Source organism: Tauraco erythrolophus, chromosome 1 (assembly GCF_009769465.1).
Source record: "Tauraco erythrolophus isolate bTauEry1 chromosome 1, bTauEry1.pri, whole genome shotgun sequence".
In the NCBI taxonomy this organism is placed as follows: Eukaryota; Metazoa; Chordata; class Aves; order Musophagiformes; family Musophagidae; genus Tauraco; species Tauraco erythrolophus.
The window spans coordinates 114,431,303-114,459,171 of NC_141465.1; the positions used below are offsets into that span (position 1 = coordinate 114,431,303).

A 27,869-nucleotide genomic window follows, 5' to 3' on the forward strand; every position below is an offset into this window, starting at 1 on the left:
GCAAAATTCTTCAGAAAGTGTTCTGTTTTCTAATATACAGCCTCACCAATCTTGCCCTTCTTCACCTGGTGCATAACTTGCTGTGTATCCAGGCATGTGTTCTGGGGGTGTTTTATGTATGTGCTATTGAAATCAATATTAAAAATGCCCTTTTACTAGGCCTTAACACACTCACTGATTATTTTAGCACTACTAAATCTGATCAGGCCAACTGCAGAAAGATGATTGTCTCTATACTATACCACTCAGACTTCTGCCTTCTGTCTGTTGATGTCTAATATCTTTTGGTCCACAGAAATGCTGTCCGTCAACTTTGGATACAATCTGCTGACATTTATAATCTTGTACAACAACCTTATTCCAATCAGTCTTCTAGTGACATTGGAAGTTGTTAAGTTTACTCAGGCTCTTTTTATAAATTGGGTAAGTAACAAGAATAAATGTATTAACTTCAGTTTTGGAAAGTGACATTAAAACACCTCACCCTGAAATCTTTACCAGATTTTTCTGATGACTTTTCTGATGCGACTTCTGGGAAAGGCAGGGAGAAGTTCAGGCAATTTATTCTGTATTAGTTCTATGTTCCACACGAAAATAAAAGATGTAGTTGTAGGGAGATTCCCTGCACAGATGATCACTCTTGTATGTTTTAGGCTTTCAGGATAAGAAGGAAGGCTCAACTCTTTTGGTTGAACAAGGTCTCTCAGCTGATTCATGTTCAGTAAATATCCTTTAAACTCTTCAGTACCTTATAGGTACTCTTTCTCTCAGCCACAGTAGAGGGGAAGACCAGACTTGCTTAGGGAGGTGTGTGTGTGGAGGGGATTGGATGGGTTTTTGTGATTTTTTTTTTTGTTGTGTTTGTTTTTTTTTAAATCCTGAGGCTGGCCTTAGGGTCACCTCTGGTGTGAATTGCAGTATTTCTGTAGAGATGAGTTGGTGGTGTCTCATGCAACAAAAGAGCGATCCCTCTGTTCAGGCAAGCTTTGACTTCAAAGTATGTTTCTCTTCAGTTGTGGACCAAAAATACTATAGTGATGTCTCTCAAGCTGAACAAAAATGAGAAATATGTTGTCTTGGTAGCATTAATCCTTGGGCTTTCAGTAAAGTTGTAGTGGTTCCTCTCAAATACAAGTAAGGTTAAACGTGTCTCTTCTCTGAGTTGCTTATAATGTATTGGAGATGCTTGACTAACTTATCTGGGAAATTTCTTTGGTTCATGTGTAGCAGCTGTTTTGTTTAGCCTCCGAGTTAAATGTAGTAATAGGAGTTGATTTCAGTCACTTAAATTCTCTCTTCAATCATGCCTGTGGCAGAGTAAATTACATTGTTGTAACCAAAGACCTATGATTAGCATGGCTGATGCGTGTTAGAACTTTTTCTTACTGTACTGAATTCTTAAACTAGAGATGCAATGAAGAAAATGATGATTATCTGTAATCTGGCTTTTCTCATGTATGTGTAGTATGAAGGTATACTTTGGAAAAGAGGCACCTCTGTTGAGCCTGGGATGCTGTTTGTCTCTCAAGCCTTCAGAACCACCACCAATGGAGGGAAGTCAGTCAAAGCCAAGTTGGAACTGACTAGAAGACTTCAGTGTTTAATTTGCATAGCATAGGTCTAATTTTGCTCTCATTTCAGGACATAGATATGTATTATCCTGAAACAGATACACCTGCAATGGCCAGAACCTCAAACCTTAATGAGGAACTTGGGCAGGTAAGACAGCGTTTTCTTAAGTGTAATGTTTGTGATATGTTTCGGGAAGATAAAAGGTATGGGAGCATGCTGTACAAATTGCTTTATTCTGTTGCCCTGTGGCTTGGGTTAATGGGAAATCTTTACTTTCATTAGTCCAAGTCTCCAGTAAAATAATGAGATATTATAGAGTTCAATTCAAGGTCATATAGGCATTTTTAAGCCTGGTAATTGAATTTTATTTCCTATGTTAACTCTAAACTCACTTTATCCTCAAGGGTGTTGAAGAAATGCTTTGTGACTGCCTATTCTGGAACTGAACATACAGTACTAAGCTTGGCTGAAGAGCAGGCCCGCAGCCTCAGCCTGTGTTCTTAGTTCTTCACATTTCTGACCATGTCATAGCAAATGCAAGTCAAAAAAGTGCAGTTCTATTCCTAATTTAGATTGCATTCCTTCAAGCGTTTCCATTTTCCTTTCAGATAAAGGTAACTGGATGTTAACTTGTACTTGTTGTAAGAGACTTGTTATAAATTCTGCAAATGAGATTTTTTTCAAAACAGAAGGGCTTCCATAAAGATAAGGTTATTGGAAAAAACTTTGTCATTGGAATTTGTAGTATCATTGAAGAAATCCTAGCTTTTTTCCTTGACCACTGAAGTCATAGATGTGTAACTGAACCACATGAACTTCATCATTTGTGTGAATTTAGTGTTGGAGACAATGTTTATGTATGTAAAAATACATAATTATTGTGTGCTGCTCAGCAGGGTGATAGTCAATATTCTTCCTGCTTAATCCAATTGACCTTTTCCTTAGGATTGTTAAAACTTAATTTGTTTAGATTGCTTTGATGTGAAGCTATCAACTTCCAAATGATGGTACTATTTTTGTTCAAAATGAACTATATTATGTGGTGTAACGTATATCATTGGCCCATATGTTGTTTTTAGAAATGGCTTACTAGTCATTCCATGTAACTAGACTGATTTTGATTCAGTAATTGAATTGTTCACTGGTGCATTTTAAAATTTTGTTATATGCTAGAATTATTAGTGACCTGAAGATCCTCAGGTGTTTAGGTTCCCACTTTGGAAATGCAAGTTAGAAGCCAATGCTGTATTCGGAAGCAGAGTAGTCCACAGTTAAAGAATTGCTTAACTAGTGGTGCAGGGCACTCGCTGTCTTGTAAATGAATTGCAAATATGGAGGAAAAGCTTTTTGCAACTCTAGGCAAAATGTTCTAGTCTTGAAATTGGCTAGCTCCTGTGCTAGCACCATCCCTCCCTACCTGGTAATGGTTTAAAATCTTACCTGGTGCAGAGGTAAAACAGTGTGGAATTCAGCTTGCGATTAATTTTGGTCTGTTGTGACCTTCTGAAGGTGGGAATCTTGAGTCTGCTAATGCTTCAGGAAGTTGTGTTGCTGTGTTGGTGTTGTCTCCAAGTTCTAGCTGAGAGTCACTGGTTTCCATTAGAGGATTATTAGCTTGGGCAGTACTGGTTGTGTCTACATCTTGCACGTCAGGACTGCTTATGACTGAGTAGCAGAAGAAGCAGCGTGTGTTTGCCTGTGGGATACCAGTTAGACTTATCTCTAGGATATTCCTTGTACAGTACTGTTTATGGGGAAAAAGCCCCAAGCAAATTCCTGGTGATCTTTGGAACGTAAAATTTCTTCAGTGTGTTAAATTCTAATGATTATTCAACCATCTGAAGAGTCTTTATTTTAATTTCCAGTCTTACTGTTTGAAGTTACTACAGTTTAAATATTTGGTGAATGTTCATCTAGCATAAGCAAGTACATCTGTATTGACCACACTGAAGCCTTGGCAATTAATAACTACTATTTGGACCTTGCTGCATTTAGAGCTAATGCCATTAAATGACTTTCCTGATTATTTTCCTGCAGCTTTGGTGAGACAAACCAAGCTGTAATGAGCCTACATTGGCTGATACTGTCGCATTCGAGGCATGTCTCCCAGAATTTTCCTGATACTTAATCTGGTTTCGGCTTTGAGTTTGGTTACTTTGCAAGTTGAAAATTACATGTTAGTTTGTTTTTTCTTCCAGGTGAAATACCTGTTTTCTGATAAAACAGGTACTCTAACGTGCAATATCATGAACTTTAAGAAATGTAGTATTGCTGGAGTGACATATGGGTAGGTATGACTTCTTTAGAAACCCTATAGCTTAATTTGTGCTTATTAATGGTGCATACTTTTGTATCAGAACAGGGTTAGAACATTCGGTTCTTTATTTTTTTGTTTTAGTGTATTTTGCTGTCTCAGTTAATAGCTTTCCTTTTCATGTCCTGCAACACAAATTATGAAATGCAAACCTGGAGAGTACTTTAAATGAAGTAAAGAGAAATAATTACTTGGTTCCTAACTTATCTGATCATCATTTAAACTAAATCAGAAGTCCTAAATAACCTCTGGCTGTTCTAGATAGAAGAAGACACAACCCAAGAGTAGGAATTGTCAGTCGTGTTTCTGACTACTTCAGATGAACTAGGATTTCGTTACAACTATATAGCTGTAGTTGTAGAGTTAAATATTCCCAGCATGGGAGAGATACCCACTTACTGGTTTTGTTCTGTTTCTGTCAAAAGGTCTCTGTCATGCCAGTATTTCGTAGCACTTGGTCTTTGAGTCTTGAATACTAAATCTTTGTCCTTGCTTAGTTTTAAATGGGTAGTCTGAAGATCTCTGTGCAAGTTAACCTTTGAGTTTCATGGTAGCTAAATTAGATACCTCAAAAGGCAGGAAACTTGATTTGAATGTATAAACAGCTGAACCCATGGTTGCAGCATATGTTTGTGTGTGATGACTCGTTGATCCTCGCCTTCTACCTATTTTATGGTTTGCAAAGTGGAATAAATGTTCTTTTTTCCTTTTTCTACCCCTCAGTCACTTTCCCGAGCTGGAAAGAGAACGTTCATCAGAAGACTTCAGGTAAATATATTCTAATATGTTTGTGCTCTGTGTAGCTGAGTGGGGACAGTCTATATAAAGACTGCTTTCCAATTTGGGACTGGAAGAAGCCCAAGGGAGCAATGTGTTTGAGTAAAATGCTCTTCCAGCAGGAGTCGAATGCAGAGCTGGTGGGTGGTGATGGATCTTCTCTTCTGCATAGCAAGATGGTGGGTGAAGGGGAGTGAGGGGTAGGCAGTGGCTGGGTTGGCTTGGATGTATGCTAATACAGTGCTTATTTATAATTGCAGACAACCAAGTTGGAATCTAAGAGTAACCTTCTTTACAGTAACCTTACCTCTAGCTAGAGACTGAGTGTTACTCTCTGCAATCGCTGAGTTCAAATCTGACAAGAAGAAAAGAAACTTCTGTATTAAAATGCTATGTTTTAATAATTAAACTGGGAAAGAGTTTGATATGGAGGTGTCTCATGTCAGGAGAACCACTCCTCTCTATTCAGAGATTTGATGAATAGAGGTGATGAGTCTGTCCCATTCTACAGAAAGAAATGAAAACTTAGAAGCATTACACAGGTGTCACTATAATGTGTTCAGATTAACAGGAAATGGGGAGGAGCCTAGAGAGTATTGATGTGGCTTTGGCAAATATAGGCAAGAAGTGAGTTCCCACCCAAGAAACAGGTAGACATTGAATGCTGTTGGCCCCTTTCTGATGAACTATGTTAGACTTCTCAACAGGTCCATCTTGTTTTTATAATCATGTTTAAGGAAGATGATATAGTATGATGGTATGTTGCTACTTCGACTGAGGTAATTCCTGTGGGTGCCTCTTTTTCTTCCAATGTGTTGCTGTTTCCTTCATTGCTATTTTTTCTCTCCTTGTAGGCTTCTTTTCCAGTCAGTTCTGTGTAAGAGTTTCTTCCAGGTACTCATATGGAGTACTCAGACTTAAAATCCCCCAGGGATCAACTTGAAGCAGAACTCACTGACTAGAGAGGGAGCTTAGGGATATTGATCTTCGACCAATGTTAAAACCAAGTCCCCTTGAAATCAATGCATTTCAAGTACACTTAAAAGCTGCTTCTGCTATGTCTGTTCTAGGAAGTGCGTTGACACTTGAATCTTCTCAAATACACTTTCAAGCATAACCATTTTGGATTTCTTGCTGACGTTCCGAGGAAATTATTGTTAATTTTCAGCAATAATTTGTGCATTACTCATATGATCTTTTCACAATACTTTCAAGGAGAGTGAAATTTTACTTTGTTTTTCCTTTGCTTCCCAACGAAATAGATGTAGCAGTAAGATTGGGAATATTGCTACTGTTATGTTTGAATATGCTTGTCTTGCTCTGCAGTCAGCTACCTCCTACCAGTGAATCATGTGAATTTGATGACCCGAGACTGCTGCAAAATATTGAAAATGACCATGTAAGTTTACTCTTTGAATATCGTGTCTCTTAAACGCTGTATTCTAAGCCTCTCTGGAATTGAATGCTAAACAAAGCTACTTGTGTGATCGAGTCTGCTCTGCGGGTATGTCATGCAAGCACAGAGTAAGGGAAAAAGGAAGCAAAATAGCTCCCCTAATCCTTTTCTGCCAATTTGTCTTACTACTGCATTAAAGAAAACAATGACATCGATATAGGTACCAGCTAACTATAAAGTAGCTTCATGTATGCTAGTGTCATGTAGCAAATGATGGTAGAAATTTTAATTCTTTAAAAGAAAGACGACTAGGACTGTTCAAGCATCCATGCTGTTAAAAATGTTTTTTTGGAACAGTAATTCAGAGCATTGCAAGGTGGCTCTGGTGTGAGACCTGCTTTAATACTGCAGATGCTGGTAATTCCAGTTGCGTAAAGGATGTACGAGATGGGACTTAACTGCAAGCTTAAGCTTAGCCTGAGACTTAGTGGTTAGTAATCTTAGCCTAACTGGTTGTGTACTGAAGGGAGCTAGTCCTTAGGAGAGTGTCAGTTCATTGCTTAATCAGAAGCTGTGCAGCTATGAAGTGTCTGACTGGACAGCAGGCAACGTAAGTCACTTCTGAAAAACGTGACCCTTCCATTCTGCAGAAGCTGTCTCTCAGTAGGAGACATGGGCATTGGCAAGCGCAAACTCAAATGTCAAACTCAATTAGCTGATTGCTCTCCTTAGTATGACTCTGTAACTGGGCTGGTGAAGTTTAGTATGAGCATCTAAAACATAGTTACAACGTGCTGTTTGTATGCAGCAAAGCTTTGCTTTCTGTTTTGCTTTACAGTACTTAAGAAGTTGAAATGCAGCATGGTGTAAATGCCCGAAGGAAAATTTAAATGCTTTGTATGTCGTTACATATTCGTCGGGGTGATAGAGGCTCAAAATGGCTCCTATGCTCTACCCTTCAGGATGGTGGCTCTGACAGGACAATGTACTGGTTTCTTGTGTGGCTTTTGTAGTCATTTGCATTAGAAGGACTTCTCACTGCACATCACTTGCAGCCAAGATCTGGTTTGCCTCCTGTTCTTTTCTGTTCTGTTTGTTTATACATGGCTACAGTTAGAATTTATTGCAGTTGCTGACCCCAGGTACTCATTCTCAATGGATGACTATTGGTTTAGGTGCAGGCCACAGATAAAGTGTTTTTGAGCTCTTCCTCACTGGCTGTTGCTTTAGGCATATATACAAAAAAGTGCTTTGGTATGTTTCAATAGACTCACGAGAAGGGATGTGTATCAAACAGGCTGTGAGATGGAGTTTCTCATCTAGCCTTGATATGGCTCCTTAACTTTGGGATAGCTCTAATTCTTTGATCTTTTCTGGGTAGAGCTTCTGCTTTAAAAAATAGGACTATTTGCTGTTTTAGCAGGGAAATAAAGGATTTTGGTAGCTTCCTTAGGTGTTGCTTAGGCTAGATGGCTCAGAAATCTCTTCTTTATGTGCTGAACCTTTATGCATCAAGCTTCCTTTTAGCTGGCAACACGAACAGATAAATACTGTTGACATTGCATAGCTGTTGAGCTAAGCACACTGTGTGAGCTCAGCCCTCAGACAATCAGTGGGGAAACTTCTGGCTGGTATGACTTAAGGGGTACCTTGTGTAGGCCAAAGATAGCTTTTGGAGCCTGACTGTACTGGAGGGATGGATGCCACCCACTGACAAGTGGAGATTTAGCATAAGACACAAGAATGCGAGGACTACATGTGACAGTTTGCCTAAGAAGTTCAGATCCACTTGTCAAACTGCATCAGTGAGATGAGGGCTGGATTACAGGATAGTAGGAGAGGGAAGAGTTGCAAGTTTCTAGCCCATTAGCTTTTTTGCGTTAGGTCAGCTATCAAAGTGCATAAACTGCTTCCTTCTACCTAAAATTCCTTAGTGTCTTAGCTTTCATAGCCAGCAGATAGCTGTAAATGCTGTTTACAGATGTCTGACAACGTGTACTCGTTTAGTGAAGTGATAAAACTGAAGTGTTCTAGCACGAGTTGCGTTGCAGGCTCAGATGGTGCTGTACTCAGCTGGGCAATCAATTTCCTTGAAACATTTGCCCTTTTCCAGCCGAAGTTGTCAATGTGCTATCTCTCACAAACACTCAATAAGTGCTCATTGCTCTGATTTTGAAGATTTTGAGTTTTTTCAGTCCAGTCGCAAGGGTTAGTTAGAGTTGTCTCAGTGCCAAGTAACTTTCTTTCCAGGTTGAAAATAAAAAAATAATGTACTTGTTCTCACGAGACTGTCTTCCATCTGCTAGGAAGACTTTTAGCATCCTGCATCACATCTAAAATTCATAGCTCTTCTGGGCCACTGGTGTGTAAGGACTGACTTATGGCCAAGTGCACTCTTGAGTAACAATCAAAGAATTATTGCTGTTCAGGAAGTGTTCCAAGGAAAAATAACTTGTGTTGGAAACATGTGGAGGTTTCTCTTGACTTCTCTAGGATTTTAATGTGGAAGAAAGTGCATAGGTTCATCCACCTGTGCTTTTTCTTTGTAACAGCTTCTGTTGGATGAACTGTGCAGTAGTGCCAAGAGTATGATGCTGGTTTGTTTCTGTAGGGAAAATGGTGTAAACTCTTGTTAGAATAAGAAAAGATCCATTATTCCAAAAACTTAAAGAAAGTTTGGTGAATATGCTAGGCAGTCTTTATTTGGTGCTGTGCTGTGAATAAACTTATCATGGAGACCCAAGCCTGTTTGGTGTGGGGTTATTTCTTACCCTGATGACATGAGTGCAGGGAAAGAGGTCAAGAAGTGAAAGAACTAATAAACTTAGATCTCACCCTAGACTACTTTGGACAGAATCCAGGGAGATAACAAACTTCCTCTACTAATTCCAATTTGCATATAAACTCTCTTCTGTGGCCTGCAAATTACTGCTTGGGCAAGAAGCAGCAAGCATGTTGTATACCTGCAGATGCATGAAATTAAGTGATTATATGCGGTGAGTAGTTGAGCAGCTGGCCAGGCAGAGTAGATAACTGTTGTGTGCATGTTGAGCCTTTACCTCAGTGGAAGTGTTCATTTAGATCTTCAGTGTGTCTGCTTGCTTTGATGAAGTGTGTGGGGACTTAGGCTTTTCTCTCATGAGGCTTTGTTGAAATGACGGCTATTGTCAGCTGATTCTTAGTTCCTTAGAAAAGCAGAACAGGAAAAGTGTATCACTACCGGAATGAAAAACTGAAATTTAAAATACAGTAGATGGAATATACATTCAGGTGGTGAGAACCTCTGGAAGGCTTCAGTTCAGAAAGTAACTGTTGGCTGAAAAGTATCAAAAATATTGGTTTACAGCTGACAAATTATTATATTGCTTGGTGAGAAATATTTTTTCACACTTCTGCTTTTGCCCTTATTGTGCATGGGACTTCAGTACTTTTGCTCAAGTACAAGGCAGTATCTTCAATTATTGGTTGCATTTCAGTTTATTTGCCGATTCTCTGCAGCCTTACCAGCTTCAGTGTTCTGGAGGTGCCCAACATGACTGGATCCTCAGTGTTTTCCAGATGTTTTAATGAAAAAAAAACAGTAGGAAGTTTCCATCTTTTTAAGATGGTGAGTTATAATTCTCCCTGTTAATGCAGTAGGTAAGTATTTCACTAGCTGTCCTTGACAGAACGTGCCACATTTATGCAGAGTAGTAAGCTCAAGTTGTTAGACTGTGCCTTAATATCCCATTGGCCATTTCTAGGCTGCTTGCTCAAAAATCTGTCAGTCCTGTTCATCCGGAGATATTATAGAGGCACTGATCTGATACTACAACAAGTGAAAGGAAAGATGAATAAATATCTTTAACTTCACATGCAACTTCCTTGTAATTTTATCAGGCTGTGAACAGTTGACTAGAATAATACAGTTTGTCTTCAGACTGAGGTCTCAGATAAGGACATACGACAGATGTGCAGATACGTAGTTCTGCAGCTTGTTCTCCAAAAGAAGGAATTCCAACTCTGTTTTGTCTCCCTTGAATAAAGGAGAATGTTATGCAAAAGAATGAAAGCTTCTGATATAGCTTCCTGACCAGTGGTCTATGCCCTGCTTGATAATGAATGATGCTGTGCCTTCTAGATCAGGAAACTTTTTACATTCAGTGTAGGTAATGTTTTGTAGATAAGAATCCAGAGACTGCTTCCAGAAATACAAGACTATGTCTCAATGTGTCTCTGGTTCTCAGCTTGTAGGGGCAGTGTGCAAGGTAAGTTTTGCCAGTGGGGTGTACCGTTGTTGTAGGTGGTTGTACACCTGGTGTTCCATGGATCTTTGGAAAAGATAGAGAGAGAAAGAATAGCTTTCACCCAGAGCTGATGGCACACAGGAAGGAAAAATGGGAGGAGAATGCACTTAGAATGAGATCTACCTGTGGACTGATGAACAAGAGACTAAAACATGCAAACTTTGTTCCTGCTACAGACAAATAGAGGAGGAGAAAATGGAGTGGGAAGAAATAGAGCTGAGCATAACAAATGAGCAGGCAAGGAATGTCTCACCATTAGTAAGAATTTGAGTACTACAATGGCAGAGACTTGCTTTAATGGAGGAAAATAAGTAATAAAGCAGAATCAGTTAACCTGTGGGACTTCTGTCTTATGTTGGGGTTAAGCTTGACATGGTGTAAGGGATGTATTGCTACAGAAGCCATTAATGAATTTTCTGTTCACAGCTCTGAAGTAGGAGTTTGAATTCTCTATCCTGATTCATGCCAGTGTAATAAATGTTTTATCAGTGCTGGAACAAAATGGAAAAGAAACAAATGACAGCTGTGTGGAAGAGCTGACACCATAAGATGGGTCTCTGTCTGGTGATCTCTTGCTATGGAATTGGAAGATTGCCATGTAATCCATTGTGAGCTGTGAAAATACCAAGACAGCAACAAATTACATTGCTGGCTTGAAAGCAGAAGTATACAAGTAGGAAGGATTAAAATCCATGACATTACCGGAGACAAGTTGTTTCCAGCTGATTGAACACACACTGTAAAAGCATGCAAGGGGCTGGGTGATATATGTCTAAGAAGGACATCAAAGGTCTGTAGCAATGGATGCTGAAGTGAGAATCTGGCAGGCTGTGCATTTTGAGATGGAGATACAACTTTCATTGCTTTCACTGGAAATAATGGAGCAGCAGTAACCTCCTGACCAGTAATTTGCTTGGAGTTAACAGTTCACACCCTGTTCTCTGAGTATATTCCCTCTGTTCATTTTCTAGAACACAGCCTCTGCACCTTCAGCATGTCAAAAGCTACAATTGTTGGTATTTTAGTGGCGTGTGACCATACAATTTGAAAGTTTCACTATGCAAAGATAAAGGTCCTGTGTGAAACAGTTATTTTGGAAATATTCATGACAAAGTACATGAAATAAAACAAGAATATAAGTATTGGATATGTAGTCTTTTTGCTACACTTTTTTTGATATGTTTACTTTTTGTTTACATGTTAACACACCATTTGCCAGCTGACATTGTTTGTGGCTTTCATAGTAATTTACTTCCTACTAATTAAACCTTGCTATTGTTAGTGCATCTTTCTGTACAGCTATGTAGACTATGTTTGTTTGTTTTTTCCAATATGGTGCACAAACAAAACCTCAACAATCTTTCCCCATTCTTGGTCTTGTCCCTGAAATAGGGCCTGCAATAGAGTAAAACTTTAATGCTTCTCTCCCAAGCCAAGCTATGATGTATCTTGAGCACCAATTTTGAATGCTGCTAACCTAATTGTGAGAAGTTGCATTTTAAGTGGCCCTCTAAAGTGAGGGAATGGAGGAGTCTAATGTCTCATTAGTATGTGATTAACGGGTTTTATAAAATAACTGTGTGGTGCATTTCAGATAGTGGTACTGCATATATTTGTATAAAAATACATCTAAGTCTCTTAAATCAGAGGATTTTTGGTGGCGTGTAGCGCTCACTTGAAAAAGTTTCATTTGAACATTGTAGCGTTTTTTTCTGTTATGAAATGTTCTGGTATACAGTAGCAGAATAAATAGTGTAGAAGCATATTTTAATTAACTGTTTTTAAAAAAAAAAAAGATCCTGTTTTACTAGATTCTTGTAGGATTCTTATCCATCTAATCTTGATTTTTAATATTGCACTAGTGAGGTTTTGGCCAGACCTTGTGCTAACAGCTCTTGTAATGCTCTTGATTTTGTAGTGGCTCTGTTAAGTGAAAGTATATACAAAATATGCTGTGCTAATGACAAATCTGCAAACTAGATATTTTTGTATGCAAAAATTCTGCTAGAATTCGCCAAGGTCAGCTAAGGCTTTCTGCAAAGGTAGAACTGTTAAGTTCGCGTCTGACTCAGTCACTGAGCAAACGACTGCTGTGACGTAAGATTTTGGTGCTACCAACTGTGAATGTTACAGATATAGCAGAGCTGGTGAAGGGGAACATGTGTTCACTTCAGCTGTTTCAGCCAAGTGTCCTAAAGATCTGTGTGAACTGTGGATGAAGTTAGTGTGGTAGGTTGTGAGCTGGGCAGCTGAGTGCCATTCCTGACTGCTGTGAGACTGGAAATGCTGTGCCAGTGGGAAGAGTGGGGTGGGGGACTCAATTTGAAGTCACTATGGTTACAGTTGGCAGAATTTGCTCATCAGAGGCCTGTGATTTAAATGCCGTAGCATTTTCACTGAGTTGTAGACCTGGCACCTCTTGAAGCACTTTGGGATGGCTGATGACTGCAGTCTGTGAACAATGTTTTATACTGTGTGTTCTCATGATGCTGAATGTGTAGGGACCATTGATCAAATACCTGCTTGGCTGGGTGGCGTATTCCTGTGGAAGAGCACATGATGTTGCCTTCTACTGGCTAATCAGCTGCTGTCAGGTCTGGATGTTCATCACTCAAGGTGCAGTTGCAATGAGTTTTAGTTCTGGTGTGGTTACTGTCAATCTATTGAAAGCTGTTGTGGATGCTACTGAAGTAGTATTTCCTGTTGCTTGATTATCATCAGTGTCTTGTGACAAATGTCTCTGCCTACATGAAGCTTGGGGTCCTACAAAACTGATGCTTTTATATTTGGGAGTGGGGGAATATTCTGGCTTCCCAGCTCTCTGCAACTTAAGTGAGGTCTTTATCATTAGCACTCTAATTCATTAATGCTGGCCCTTAACTCAGCTGTATTGATTTACTGGGACCAAGACAACTGCTATAAATAGAGAAGAGAGTATTTTTTGTTGTCTGTGGGACACAAGAGGTCTTCTCAGTCTAGTGAACAGCTGCCTCTCATTCTGTATGTAATACTAAACCTGACTTTCCTGATGTCTTGTCTAGCCCACAGCTGTGCACATACAAGAGTTCCTCACTCTGCTGGCCGTGTGTCATACTGTTGTTCCTGAGAGACAAGGAAATACAATAATCTACCAGGCTTCCTCTCCAGGTTGGTTGTTGATGTCTTTTTGGGGAGGGAAGGAGTGAGGGAGTAGAAGTGGATGGATGGGGATGAAAGGAAAGTCCAGAAATTTCTGAAAAGGTCATTGATTTTAAAAGCAAGATGTCCTCCATGATGCTAGCAGTAGATCTGGCATTTTCTGTCACCAGTGCACGCGGCTTTTGAATACCTGTTACAAAACTGCAAAGTTCATGATGTTTCTGTAGAGCTAGGCTAGGATTATGGTACCTTCAGGTCTCATGAGACCTTCTAGTCTGGCCTCTTTCTGCAGGAGTGAAAAGCAAAAGTAAAACTTTCAGTGACGTGTCTTCCCTACGTAAAGCTGACTTAGGGAAATACTGATTTGTTTCTACATGAACAGTTACTTGCTCTGTTTGGCATGAGTGCAAACTGTTTGTCTTGATCTAGTAGCTTCCCATGTTCTTTATGCCAATACAAGATGCTGATCCATGACGTGATACAAGAGCAGAGTCTTGGCCGTATTTGGGCCTGCTCTTCATCCATTTCTTCCTTCTCTCAGGCAGCACAGTGGTACTGAAATAGGTAGGCAGGGCCAAAATACAGAACAGTAGAGCCTTGCTCCTCATCAAATTTATCTCAATTTCTATGAATGTTTCTAGAATTGTTATAGTGATGTATTGAGTGATAAGGCAGGAGCATTTCTATTGGCCTTAAAGTGTCTGAGGAGTTGGGTGAACAGCCCATGTGGGGCAGCTGTAGACACGATGTTGACCAACCATGAGGAGACCAAGGGAACTGTAGGGACGTTAGGGTTGCTTGAGTTGGGCACTAAATTCGCTTGTATGGTGGTTGTGCTTAATACCACTTGCTCTTTAACATAACAGAGGTAGAGGTATCTGCTCTGGTTTCAGCTCGGTTATTTGAGCTTTTAATTACACTGCCCAGTTCAGTCTCCAGAAGACAACGCTTTACTTATTTCGGTAGCATCTGAACTTTGTGCTTTTACAGCAGGAAATGGATTAAATGCATGTTGTAGGAATTAAGAATAACACAGCTTTGATTTTGCTTTCAAAAGAGATATTTCTCATTTTTCGTGTAGAAAGTGTGACTCCACAACAATAGAGTTTAATGCTTCAGTAGTAACAGGATATTTTATACAGATTGAGTATGAAGCTTGTGTAGTTGATATTACCTGGCCTTTGTAGGACTAAAATACATTCTTGTGGAAGTGTGTGCAGAGCTACTCCAGCAGCCTTACAGATGTGGGAGTACATGGGAAAGGGGATCTTTTGTGTTTTGGTAGCGTGGCATATTTAAGTGTGGGCTTTGCAGGCCTCTTCTACGTACAAGATGAAATTTAAGCTTTTCTTGTGTTTGCAGATGAAGGGGCATTAGTGAAAGGAGCAAAAAAACTTGGTTATGTCTTCACAGGACGGACTCCACATTCGGTTATCATTGATGCGGTAAGTAGAGTGCGTGGCACAGACTGCCAAGCTCATGCAGAGCATGAGTGTCACCTGTGTGTTCCTTGTGAGTTCCCCTTTACAGGGCCTTTAGGATGCTGCATGCAGAAGGCTTTTGCAGACTGAGAAAAGCTGTCTTAATCTATTTTTAGATGCAAAGTCCTCTGCCCTTCTGTGTGGCATGGGCAATAGGAAGGTGCAGGCTTGTATAGGAATTGACGGTAGTTGTGCCTGAAGAATATTTCCCTTGTCTGGGAAGCACAGATGAGAACACTTACATTAGAAGGAAAATCATGTCTGGGAGATTTTCTGACTACTGTATTTAATGATTACTGTGCTTCTAAATATTTGATTTCTTGTATTAAAACGGAATTTTTCTTCTGAGTAAGATCTTCCACAGAAGATATATCTACTTAATAATCTTCTGTACGCAAGGATGCATATTTAATGAATTAGAGTTGACTCAGGCAGTCTCAAACTCATGGGGCCACATTCTGACTTAAGTTGCAGTCTAAGCTAAAGTGGCTACAGATTTACACAGGTGCAACTAGTAGGGTGTTTACCAAGAGTAGTAAATATATTTTTGTCCTTCCTCTCAGGTACATTCACTTTCAAGTTTCTGGGTAAACTGCCAAGCTAAGCCCTTAAAACATGTATCTTTCTAGGACTTGTCACAAACTTTCTACAGCTACTCAGAAAACTGCTGCTTAGTTTAAGGGGAAGAACTTGGGATGAACAGAATCGTCTAGAGCTATCTAGGCTCTTCTCCAGGAAGACCCAGGCTCACCTGACCTGGTGTTATACTCCTTATACATACCAAGCTGGGAGCATGGTCAGTCTATAGCTAGCAATAAAAGCTGTCACTCCCAGAGGTTCCTGTCTCTCCTCATTGCCTACGTCGGTTGCAGTATGTGTTATATGGCTTGGAGATGGCTTTTGGTCTTGGGAGTATTGCCGAATGGGTATGTGCCTTGTAGGACGTAAATCTGTACTGCAGTTAGATTTTGCTACAGCCGTTTCTTTAACCACATGCTGCAAAAAGCACTGGAGTTCTGAAACTCCAGTAACCCCGACTGCTTTTACCATCTGTTACACAACAGGAATGACAAAGGCAAGGCGTTTCTAAATCCTTTTTCTTCCTCAGATTGCTCATGCTCAACCTCAACAAATAGTTGTTGATGGTAACAGGAGTTACTCCTCAGCTAACCGTTGTTTGCCACAAAAAATATCTAATTTGCTTGCAAATTGAAGTAAAAGAAATACTAAGGCAGTTCAGGCAAAGGTTATTATGATACCAAATATTGGATGGCATGTTTATTTTAACTTGGAATAATGCACACAGTCTGTAATGTCTCTTACTTGATAGCTGTTAAGAAGTAAATACACATTTCAAAGCATGCTTATTCTTCTGGAGTAAGATAATAGTTCCTTGAAATTGTGTGAAATTAGTAAATGGAGGACGTCGCAGTATTAGACGTTCAAGTAAGATTAGAATGCTTTAATTAAGTAGGGCTCTACATCACTTCTGCCAGGAGAGGGAGCTATTACCACATTTTATTTGCACTGGGATGCATAAACGAAGGTGTTTGACCAACTTGCACGTTAACACATGTAAGGAATATACTTATTATACTTAATTATGCTTTTTTTTTTTTGTAGCTGGGGAAGGAAAAAACCTTTGAAATTCTTAACGTGCTGGAATTTTCCAGGTAAGTTTTCTTCTAGTATACTAACTGCAGGGTAAATGAGAAAGCTGTTTTTGTAAACATATTATTGAGAATAAAAGGATTCAGCTGCTGCGGTAGAAAAGCTGAATGAACTTAATTGTTTTCTTGCCCTCCATGTCCTTGTTTTGAATATAGGACTAATACAGAGCTGCTTACAAACTGATGGCTGTTGGCATGAGAGCATGAAGCTTTCCACTGCCACTTCAGGCTTGCTGTGAAGTTGCTGCCTTGAAAGTGTCATTCTATGCCTTACTGATTTCCTGATGTGTCACTTGGCTGCTTCAAGAACATGCTTTGAGATGGAGATTGCACTTCATAGTGCTTTTGTAAATTACTTGTTTTTGAGTAGGTGGAATCTACAACTGGAGTGCTTTTTGGTGCCCCTTTTTAAGAACCACTTTAGCTATGAAAAACTAAACCTTGCAAGCACTCCTGGGTTGTCAGGCTAGTTAGGATGGGCACTGCTTGGGTAGGAAGAAGCTGTGTGTGATGAATTGGGTCCCTAAACCACTGGAGATGATAAAAGGTGCTTTCTCTCTGTCAATTGGTAAAGTTTTGTCCATTTGGATGGTGCTAGTCAGCAGGCTTTCCTGCTGTTTTTTCTGCTCTTACTGTGGCTTAAAGCCTTGAAGTTTTGTTCTCTGGACTCTGAGCTAACTGGTTCTGCTCTAAAGGAATGTGTAAAACTAAAGTCAGGGAAGATTTGAGTAGGCAGCTTTTCTTGTGTGCTGGCTTGCTTTGAAGATTACTGTAGACTACTTCCCCTTTTCTTTCAGAATGTAGGTACTTAAGCTACTTGTGGGAATATCTGAGAAGGTACTAGAAGAATCTTTTAAGGCTTCTGACAAGTTGACCGATACCCTGGTGTCTGTAGACAGGAGTAGCTGTGGCCTGCATGCAGCATAAAAAAGCTGTCTTAGCTCTTCTGTGTGTAGCAACTTCCTACTTGACCAGTGACAGAGTTCCTGTAATTAGGTTTTGAAAAGCACGTGGATGTTTCCTAGTGTCATTAGCTTGTTGCAGAAATTCTGGGCACAGCTATTTGCTGTCCTTCCAGACTTTCTTTAGGAAGTCTCAGAAAAGACTGTTTTGTCTGATCATACATACCAACAGTTTGCCTACTTACACATGGCTCTTGAGCCCTGAAAAGGGGCTAGAACTCCCAGAGCAGCTTCAGAGGAGGAGGAAGATTGCTCTACACTCTAATCCATTTGTACATATTGGCAAGAAGAGAATGAGGAAGGAGGATGCTGCTGAGTTCTCTTTTTGCGAAGGAAAAGAATTATAATTACAGATAACTTCTTTTGAATATGAAACCATGTGTTCTTAGGGTTCTCTTGGTGGGAGTTGATGTGCTTGCCTCTGGCTCTTCCAAGCTGTGTGTTTTTTTTTTTCCAGTGGCTCTATTGAAGGAGAGATTGATAAGTGAAATGCCAAAATTGATCTTTCAGAAAATAAGAAAAAAAATCCTTGCCTACCTTCCATTGTTAAGCATCTGTGTACAGTATGCTATTGTTTACATTTATTTTTAAAATATATCCCAAACTTGACTGTCTTGATATGCAGGTCTGCTCTGAGGGTCCAACTTCGTTCTACATAATCCCAACTGTATAGGTCTGATTAGATCAATATAAATAACCTTTAAAGGGAGGCCAAGAGCTTTTCTGTAGCATTTTTCTTTTCTGTTTTCAAGAGCCTTTCTATGACACTTCTGTGTTCTTTTGAGTTGGGAAGTTAAATAACTGCCCTTGTCAGTGGATTATTATTTCAATGTCTGTTATACCTAAAATAAATATGTATTCAGCCTTAATGGTTCCATTCTTAGCCCGAGTCCCCAAAACAATTTTGCTTGAGGAATAAGGAAAAGCTGCGAATAAACGTGACTCCCCTTATTCCAAGAGGGCTTCTGTGCCATTTTGCTCTTATCCAAATTCTTCCTCACTTTTGGATGCAAGTCTGTGTTCTGGTTGAGTGCTTGCCAATGGGAGCCATAGGGCTGAAGGAACAAGCAGTTTAGTATTTCCCTCTGCTGTCAAGGATTTTAGGGTCTTAAGTTACTACTGTTATATCTCACCTGATCTCAGATGCACTAAACAAATCTGAGAAAATTCACTGAGTGGAACAGAACTTAATTTCATCACTATGACTAATGAAAACAAGTATTTTTCTTTCAATAGCAACAGGAAGAGAATGTCAGTGATCGTTCGAACTCCAGCAGGACAGCTACGTCTCTACTGCAAAGGGGCTGTAAGTATGCTACCTGATGGAGAACTAACACTACCAGTTACTGTTTCAACAGCTATGACTGGTGGCGTTTCATGTCTCATACATAATACCTGTTGCCTTTGTGTTTAGGGCCAAGTGATTTAAGAGATCTGTCATTCTTCCTCTGACTCTTTTTGCAGGCAAGAAGGTTGCTAGGCCTTCTAATATCTAGTTGAAATCCTGAAACTAGTGGGAGCAGTACCCTTCACTTAAGTAAAGTTTAAAAAAAAGACAGGATTTCACCCAGCTGTGCAGCAGCAATTCAGGAGTTACACTAAATGCTATTACTTGAATCTGTAATACAAAAATATATTCTGAAGTGGTTGGCTCTCTTGCATCCCTGCATATGCTGTTATTTGTTATCATGACTTGTACCATGTTCTTCTGTCTTCACTGACAAGAGCAATAACTTAACCAAAGTGCAAAGGCTGCAAAATTAGCATTGGCCTCAGCCAAGAAAGTGATTCTAATTTCAATGGAAAACTATGGAGGTGGCTTTTTTTGCAACAGGGAAAACTATTTCTGGCTTCTTTTAGAATCTGGTTTACTTGAATTTTTTCTGACATACAGGTCTGAGTGCACTGCTCTGTTGCTTCAGTTTAACTCCCCTGATTTGATAAAGATGTGCGAGCTTCATGCTGGTGTGGTGGGAGTGAATTAAGCTCACTGTCATGTGATATTTCAAAGTTGTAGGCCTAGTAGGACCACACAGATCTGCAACTGCTTGTTGCTCATACCATGCCTGAGCTCACACTGTTTCTTGGAGTGTGGCACTGGAAGTGATGGAGAACAGGAGAGTTTGCAGTCAAAAATTTCATGCTGTCTTCCATATGAGCAGTCTCAGCTAGCTAACGAAGCAAAAGGGTTGTAGTAATTAGTGTAATCTGGTGTTTTGTCTTATATGTTCTGCTGAATCCACCACTCATCTAAACTGTAAGTTAACTGCCTATTCTACATGAACTCTTCCACATTCTGATAGTCATCTCCCATCCTGTCACTTCCATCATAAATTACTTGTTTTGTGTGCCTTTCTTTAATCGATGATAGATGTAGGCTTGTTTACTTAGCTTAAGAGTACATGTCTGAGCACAAGTAGAGTTTCCATATTTTACATGTGTGTAGCAACTTCTTCTGGTAGTTGCAGAATAAAATCTTGATACTGTGGATATGTAGGTGATGGTGATGTATTCTGATTGCAGTTGTTATCTGGGCCTTTTCAATTGCCCATTGATTCAGTGATGATGAAAGTTGCTGCAGGAGGAAGGTTATTTCTGAGAGGATTTTGTGGTAGAACCTGTTCAGTGTTCCTGCTTTCTATTTTTCAACATCAACAGGAATCTTTTCTAGAAAGGATTGCAAGAAGGGGGCCACAACGTGTACTGAATAAGACTAGACACTTATTCTCTGAAAACCAATATATCTGCTTAGTATTTCAGAAAGGAGTGTTCTGTACTGCCCAGTACAGACTTCGCTTTATGGAAAGAGAGGAGGAGGGCAGTGTGCGCTTCTGTCCCTATTATTTAAAGTGGATGCAGTATCTTTGCCACTGGGCACAATCAGGTTACTCACTCAAACCAGAGTGTCTAAAACCCAGTGTACTCTTGTAAATGTAGATGTGGGTTCTGGTATTAGCAAGTCCACTCAGGTTACTTCACTTCAGCTTGTAAATACACAAATGGAAACTTCATATGTAGTTAAACTTACTCTGTTGTAATGAATTTGGTTTTAATAGGATAATGTAATTTTTGAGAGGCTTTCAAAAGATTCCCAGTATATGGAGCAAACGCTGTGCCATCTTGAATACTTCGCAACAGAAGGTAAGAGAAACAGCATGTCATGAGGATTCAATTACTTGCAGCATGTTCTGCATGATCTAACCTTTGCAGTGCCAAATAAGATGGTTTTGAAGATAAGTAGTGTGTAATTGGCAAATTAACAACTGTAGAATGACTTTAAGCCTAAGGAAGTTTGTGCTCTGCTTCTGTGGAATTTGGAAGGAGAAGATGGAATTCTGTGTGCCTATGATTAAGGGAAAGGGCATGAGTTGTATTGCCCAGAATACCTCAGTTACATTGGAGTTAGAGGTGTTTTTACCGGTGTAAAAGTCAGATGACAAAGGCCCTGGCTTTATGAAGTGAGTGATAACCTGAATGTGCTGGAATCCTGGAAGATCAAGATATAAAAGATGATCTGAAATGGTCTCTACGGCCTTTGTGACTGATGGAACACCACCCTTCACAGGGAATTACTTGACTTTGTTCCCTCTACTGCAGTAGCATAAGATATTTGCATTATAATAAAACCATGAACCAGTAGTTTTGTTCTAAATCTGAAAACGTTATTTAGCTTTTTTGAAAACTTTTTTGCAGACTCCCACATTCCCAGTAATGAAACTTTGTATTTTATAGCACACACTCCTTTCTGCTTGACTCACACCAGAAAAAAAAAATCATTAATTCTGTATGTTAATTTTTGTCAGTGGTCTAAGAAAATGGTTTTCATACTTCATGGGCCCTGTTATCTACTTTTTGATGTGTAGTATGTTTGGCTAAGTAATATCTCCAGTCACACTATGTAACCAGTTCTTTAAATTGTTCTTTTTAAAAATACCTGAAAGCCAAGCTTGCTTTCGTACTTAAACTAAAAAGATTACAGATGACACTTTTGATGCTCCAGTATGGCTAGATTGCAATACTGAAAATCGTGGAGAAGTCTGTGCCCGTTACGTGCTCTCTTGACTTGCACTAGCATTAGTGACCTAAATGAGCCAGACTTCTGTTCTATGTTTGTGAAACCCAAATGCTTTAAAAATGTACAGGGAGATTTTCTGGAATCCAGAGTTTAACACTGCATGGAAAGCTCCATTTGTTCCAGTGAGAGGGTTAGAATTTAGCATTCGTTATGGCATTAATGATTTGCTGATACTCTGTAGTTTTTCTGTGTGTAATGGCTTTCTTCTGTTTTGTAGGTCTGAGGACTTTGTGCATTGCTTATGCAGATCTGTCGGAAAATTCTTACAGAGAGTGGTTGAATGTCTACAATGAAAGCAGTACAGTTCTGAAAGACAGAACTCAGAAGCTGGAAGAATGCTATGAGATCATTGAGAAGGTAAGATGCATACTTTTTTTGATGATCAGATACGGATTCCCTTACATGTGTCTTTTTCTGTGGAATTTAGGCATTATATAGTAAAACAAATTGTTAATCTCATTAATGAGAAACTGAAAAGGTATTCCTAGATGGCAACCGGTCCAGTCTATAGGCTTCTCAAGTCTAAGTTCATAAATTTGAGACAAATTTGTGTATTCAAGGTCATTGCTACCTTTTAAACTCTCTTCTCACATTCTTTTTATCTTGCTGTCTTGTGTAAAGTTGATAAAGTTTACATATCAAGTTGTGTTGCACCAAGTTCCCATGTACTAGAATATGAAGAGGAATTTGTTCCTCTTCATACAGCAGTCACAGTTCAGGTTTTCTGAAGGCTGTTATAGACACTGTAGGCAAAACAAAGTGCTCACCAAGGCCTGTAGTCACATAGACTGAAAAAAGGTGAAAAACTGCTCTCCATGCAAATTGCTGAACTTAAAATTCTGGAAGGGGAAAGTAGGTATCAGAACTGATTTGAAACGTAATCCCACACTGAGTGAAATGTTAAAATGTCAACACCAGGGGCCAGTGTTTCTTTGATACTTGTTGGTCGTACTGCTTTCTGAGATGCTGATGGTCGCACTTCTCACCTACACTTGCTCGTGCTCTTTCCCCTCACTCCAGTTATTTCACTCTCTTTTTATTTAGTGGTTTCTTTAAAACTCTCTTTGAACTTAAATTTTTTTAAATTAATATGAACAATACACCTGAAGTTCTGGAGCACTGCTGGTAATTTAAGTTAGGGCAGAAGAGGGAAGGAGATTGAGACAAGGATGGGAGCTAGCTTTCATATGGTCATGGAAAAACTCCAAGAACTCTTTAATAGCTGAAGATTGGGTCTTGCTTTTCAAACTAACACCTAAAGTTGTCTTTTGTATTGGTCAGTCAGTAGCAGCGTGGCTATCTAATCTTTGATTCTATAGGTTTGCGTAGTTCCTTTCAGCTTTCTGCTTCCTGCACTGTGCTCTCATACTCCTCTGTTTTCACTGAGGTGAAAATGAACATGAGTTGGTTCTCTTTAAAATGTCTTCTCAAACCTTAGATCGTTTCGGACCATCTACCTTCTGCCTCTTTTCACACTTTAATATGTTGAAAAAAGGGAACCTGTAAGTGGGTTGTAGAATTGGAGTTTTGGACTTAGTGCTGTATTGCCAGGAAACATCCATTGTATTCCTTTCCTGTTAATGTTTACTTGCTGGTCATAGCAAGGAGCAGGGAATTGCACTTGAAAGCTAAATAATTTTTATTTCTTAGAGCTGGTATTTCCCGGGTTAAATTCTCTGGTCTGTGGGCACTTCTTTCTAGATAATAAACTAGCTTGTGACTGTAACATAAAAGATAACGTATTTTAACAGGCTGACTTTTCATCTAAGGGCTCAGTTGAGAGTGGGAGAGCTACTTTGTCAGTCTGAGTGAGGTCACTGCGTCATAGTACAGGTGCACATGTGGAGACAAACTTCAACTGGCTTCCTTCCTTACCTGTACACCAGCTGAGAGGGCTTCAGCAGGAGCAATAGTTACTCCACTGCTCAGGTAGCTCAGCCATGCTGATCCTTATGCTGTCGTGTTTAGCTGCTCAACAAGTTATTTTGGGAATAAAAGACAATCTACAGTTGCACACCTGGATTGTATTTGTAACCTTTGAGTGGTGTTAGCATCGATAGGGCTAATGTTTCGTCAGGAGGCTACAGGATACTAGAGCAAATGACTTACAGGAGTTGATTCTACTACCTTTACCAGCCGAATGTCTCATAACAATACTTCTTTGTCAAGACTTGTAACTAATGCCTAGCCTGCACAACTGTAGGTATAACAACTTCCCCTTCTGTTCTTTATGCATAGATGCATACAAACAAGAGCTGCTCTAATGCCCTGTTCATAGAATGGTTTGGGTTGGAAGAGACCTGTAAAGATCATCTAGTTTCAGCCCTGCTGCCATGGGCAGGGACACCTTCCCCTAGAGGAGGTTGCTCAAAGCTCCATGTAGCCTGACCTTGAACACTTCCAGTGTTCCTACAAAGAATAGAAGCTGTTACTTCTGTGTAATTCCTGAAATGGTAGAGTATAACTAAACTCAGTTCGTATCAATTTCTTTTAAATCGAACATCATTACATGTCTAAGGAATCATTAAAATGCTTTTAATGTTAAAATCTGCTGAGTATATTGTGCCCTTTGACAAGGTTTATTTTTCAGGTATTTTTGTCTGCCTGACTACTTTTTTCTGTAACATGGCCAAATCTCTTCAAGCAATTGATTTAGAATTGCATAACGCTGTGGCTAACTCATGTAGTATTAAATTTGTTGTATGAGACATGTTTTTCTGGCAGACATATGCATACAGGCTAGAGATGTTTGGATTGATTAATGTTCATGCCACTTGTATTACATACATGCAGTAATTATATCCATAAATAGTTGCAATAATTTTTGATTTGAGTGATTGTATCCAGTCTGTGTGTACGTTTTATGGAAGGGAAATTAGTTTAAATGATGTGATGCCAGGTGACTTTTGATTTTTTGAGCTTAAGAAATACATAAACTGTGACTGCTCGTGTTGCCATGGTGATTAGAGAATGCTCTACTACATATGTTCATCCATAGGGTAGCTTTGGAACTGTATTACTTCAATTAATTGCTCTTGAAACATTGCCATCTTTCTGATCAGAAACACTCGGTTCCATTCTGTACCTCTTGAAATGAGAGTTGTATGCAGAGGAAGTAGAACAGCCACACCAGAAACTTACTGTAGCGTATATTGCTTGTCAAAATGCTGTATTAGCAATGAAGTGCAGCATGCTGTCTTTAATTCCTTTTTGAGTGTGTTCCAAACAGACATTTATCTTAAGAAATCAATCCCTCAAATTCTCTTTTCCAGGATTTACTGCTTCTTGGAGCTACAGCCATTGAAGACCGCCTGCAAGCAGGTGTTCCAGAAACAATAGCCACACTAATGAAGGCAGAAATTAAGATATGGATTCTGACGGGGGACAAACAGGAAACAGCTCTCAATATAGGTACCCATCGTTCTGGTTATTCTGAATTCATTTGATATGTGGCAGGTTACATACTAGATCTGCTCTGTAGGGTTTTAAACAAAACCAGGCCTGCTTTTTATAGAATGGTTCCTTGGTAGCAGACAGGCATGTGGTAGCCTGCACTTGGGAGAAGGGAGGGTTTTGGACTGAAGTCTTTGCTGTGAGTGTCAGACTATATTCAGGGGGGGTTTAAGGCAAAAAAGACATTTCTGCTCTTGGTTAATTGCAGTTCTTGTATGGAGTGAGTATAGGTAACTGTTTTGATGAAAACTGGAGAGCTCAACTAGACTGTAATGTTTCAGCTATACTGTGCATTATATCAAACTGTTTTACAGCTTTTTTCTTTCTTAGTGACTGCTTTTTCTAGACTTTAATGGAGTTTGGGATATGATGGGACATATAGAATCATAGAATGGTTTGGACTGGAAGGAACCTTAAAGATCATCTAGTTCAAACCCCCCTACCATGGGCAGGGACACCTTCCACTAGATCAGGTTGCTCAAAGCCCCATCTGGCCTGGCCTTGAATGCTTCCAGTGATGGGGCATCCCACTTTTCTCTGAGCAACCTGTTCCAGTCTCACCACCCTCATCATCAAGGAAAAAATGTTGTCTTTTTTTAGTCTAAACCCTGCCCTCTTACATTTTAAAGCCATTGCTCCTTGATCTGTCACTACAGGCCTTGGTAAAAATTATTTCTTTTAAGCCCTCAGAACCTTCTGTTCTCCCAGCTGAACAACCCCAACTCTCTCAGCCTTTCATCATAGGAGAGATGTTCCAGCAGCGTGATCAGTTTCGTGGTCCTACTCTGAACCTGATTTAACAGGTCCATGTCTGTCTTGTGGTGGGGGCTTCAGAGCTAGATGCAATACTTCAGATGGGGTCTCATGTCCAATTTCCCATCCAGTAGTATCCCCTACTACTCAGTAGGGTTGCTCTCAATCTATTTATCCCCCAGCCTGTACTGATTGGTATTTGAGATATTGCACCTGGGTTGCAGCAGTCTCATATTTGGCCATGTTGAACTTCATGATGTTTGCATGGGCCTACTTCTCAAGCCTGTCAAGGACTCTCTGGATGGCATCCCTTCCCTCCAGCATATCAACTGCATCATTCAGCTCGGTGTGGTCTGCGAGCTTGCTGAGAGTGCACTCAATCCCACTGCCTGTCATTGGTGAGGATACTAGATGGTATTGGCCTCAGGACTGACCCCTGAAGGACACTACTCAGTACTGGGTTCCACTTGTACTTTTAGCCACTGGCTGTAACTCTTTGAACGTGGCCATCCAGCCAGTTCCTTATCCATCAAACTCATATCTCTCCAATTTAGAGGTAAGAACACTTCTGTTATGGCGAGCCATGATTTTTTCAGTTAAGAGAATGGAAGCAATGCCAGCATGCTTGCCTGCATCCCTGTGTGAAGTTAGAGCAGGTTGTATGTGTCCTCTCTAAACACAGAGGATAATCACTCTTGCCTCAGATGCAGGATTCTGTGTGCCTGCAGTATGAATGTGCCTGTGGGCTATGATCTTGAACTCTGGTTCAAGCAATCTTTCTCCCAGGACACTTGAAGGGAAATAAGTCCCTGAAGTGCCTGATTCATCTACTTCATGGACTTTGTCAGACTTTTAAATTAAAGAGCTAGATATCAACTTACAGGTGGGGATTGACATTTTATACCTGGCTTTGAACAAGCAGTTGCTCTTATTCTACTCGGAAGCATTGACAAAAATATGCCCTGATCTTAAAAAGTGTGTTTTTGCTTGCCATGTTGGTACTGCCAGTAATAATTATTATAAAACTAATACAAACCCTCAAAATATGACTACAGATGTAATCTTACAGTTGCCACTTTATTTGCTTTATACTAGCGGTAGATTTTTAACATCTCCATAGTCCTGAAATTGTATGTAATGTATAGATCTCCTATAAACTGTTGTTAGGCTTGACTTATATCAACCTATTTCAATCTTGGTCGTCTTCCTGTTTAATATGATGGCAAGATGCAAAATGACCTCAATTGCAGGGTTAGTTCTTCTGACTCCATGACTTCCAAGATGCACAGCAGAGCAACTGTGTTTTCCAGTTGGTGGTTTGTGTTTTTTTTCCCCAGCCCCACTTGCCAAATAGCATCTTACTCATTTTGAAAGAGGCAAAATGAATGAGTGAGCAGTGGTTTAGAAGTTACAGCTTGCTATTGCAGCTGCTGTTCCAATCAAATGCTACTAGAAAATCCTTTTGAATTAGTTATACTGAATTTGTAACAGCCTACTGCATAAGGCTGTTGTGTTTCCCTGGGGAAAGAATAACCCTGACCTGAAGGGAATTGCTTAGGTTTGTAATATTCTCTTTCTCAGTAAAGATAGGAAAATGCTTCTTCAGTGTGAGACTAACCACATAAAGTTAACCTTAGCTCATTAACACAAATAAGGTTGAGGGATCTGCAAGGTTGTACCTGATACTCATATTCCATATAGCTGTGAAAATGGAAGAAAAGCAAAACTTCCGCAGGTAATCAAACCTGCTGCCTCAGAGTGCTTGGCTATGTGATAGAAGTGTGCCTTCCACAAGGGAAGACGAGGGATTTGCTCTCTTGACAGAAGTTGTTCATGGAGGCATGTTAGCCCTGGATTACACCTACAAAACTAGCCCAATTATAAAAACTCTGTAGCCTGAGGAAATGATTTGCATTGCAATTAATGAGCCAGTATGGCTTTCCTAAGGAACCAAGAATCCCGCAGAAAATAAATTCATGCCTCAGTTGCTCT

At 39.8% G+C, this 27,869-nt stretch overlaps 1 protein-coding gene across 3 annotated transcripts in view; it reads left to right on the forward strand.

Moving 5' to 3' along the window:
* The window catches only part of ATP8A2 (ATPase phospholipid transporting 8A2), a 350,180-nt gene that overhangs the window by 78,867 nt on the left and 243,444 nt on the right, over positions 1-27,869 (forward strand). For all 3 annotated transcript variants that reach the window (XM_086613205.1, XM_086613213.1, XM_086613221.1), the window contains 12 exons: positions 296-423; positions 1,642-1,719; positions 3,771-3,859; positions 4,610-4,654; positions 5,990-6,062; positions 13,387-13,492; positions 14,846-14,928; positions 16,588-16,637; positions 18,833-18,902; positions 20,653-20,737; positions 21,889-22,028; positions 24,944-25,082. In XM_086613205.1, coding sequence (XP_086469331.1) covers positions 296-423; positions 1,642-1,719; positions 3,771-3,859; positions 4,610-4,654; positions 5,990-6,062; positions 13,387-13,492; positions 14,846-14,928; positions 16,588-16,637; positions 18,833-18,902; positions 20,653-20,737; positions 21,889-22,028; positions 24,944-25,082 — 1,086 coding nt within the window. The remainder of the gene's footprint in view (positions 1-295; positions 424-1,641; positions 1,720-3,770; positions 3,860-4,609; positions 4,655-5,989; positions 6,063-13,386; positions 13,493-14,845; positions 14,929-16,587; positions 16,638-18,832; positions 18,903-20,652; positions 20,738-21,888; positions 22,029-24,943; positions 25,083-27,869) is intronic.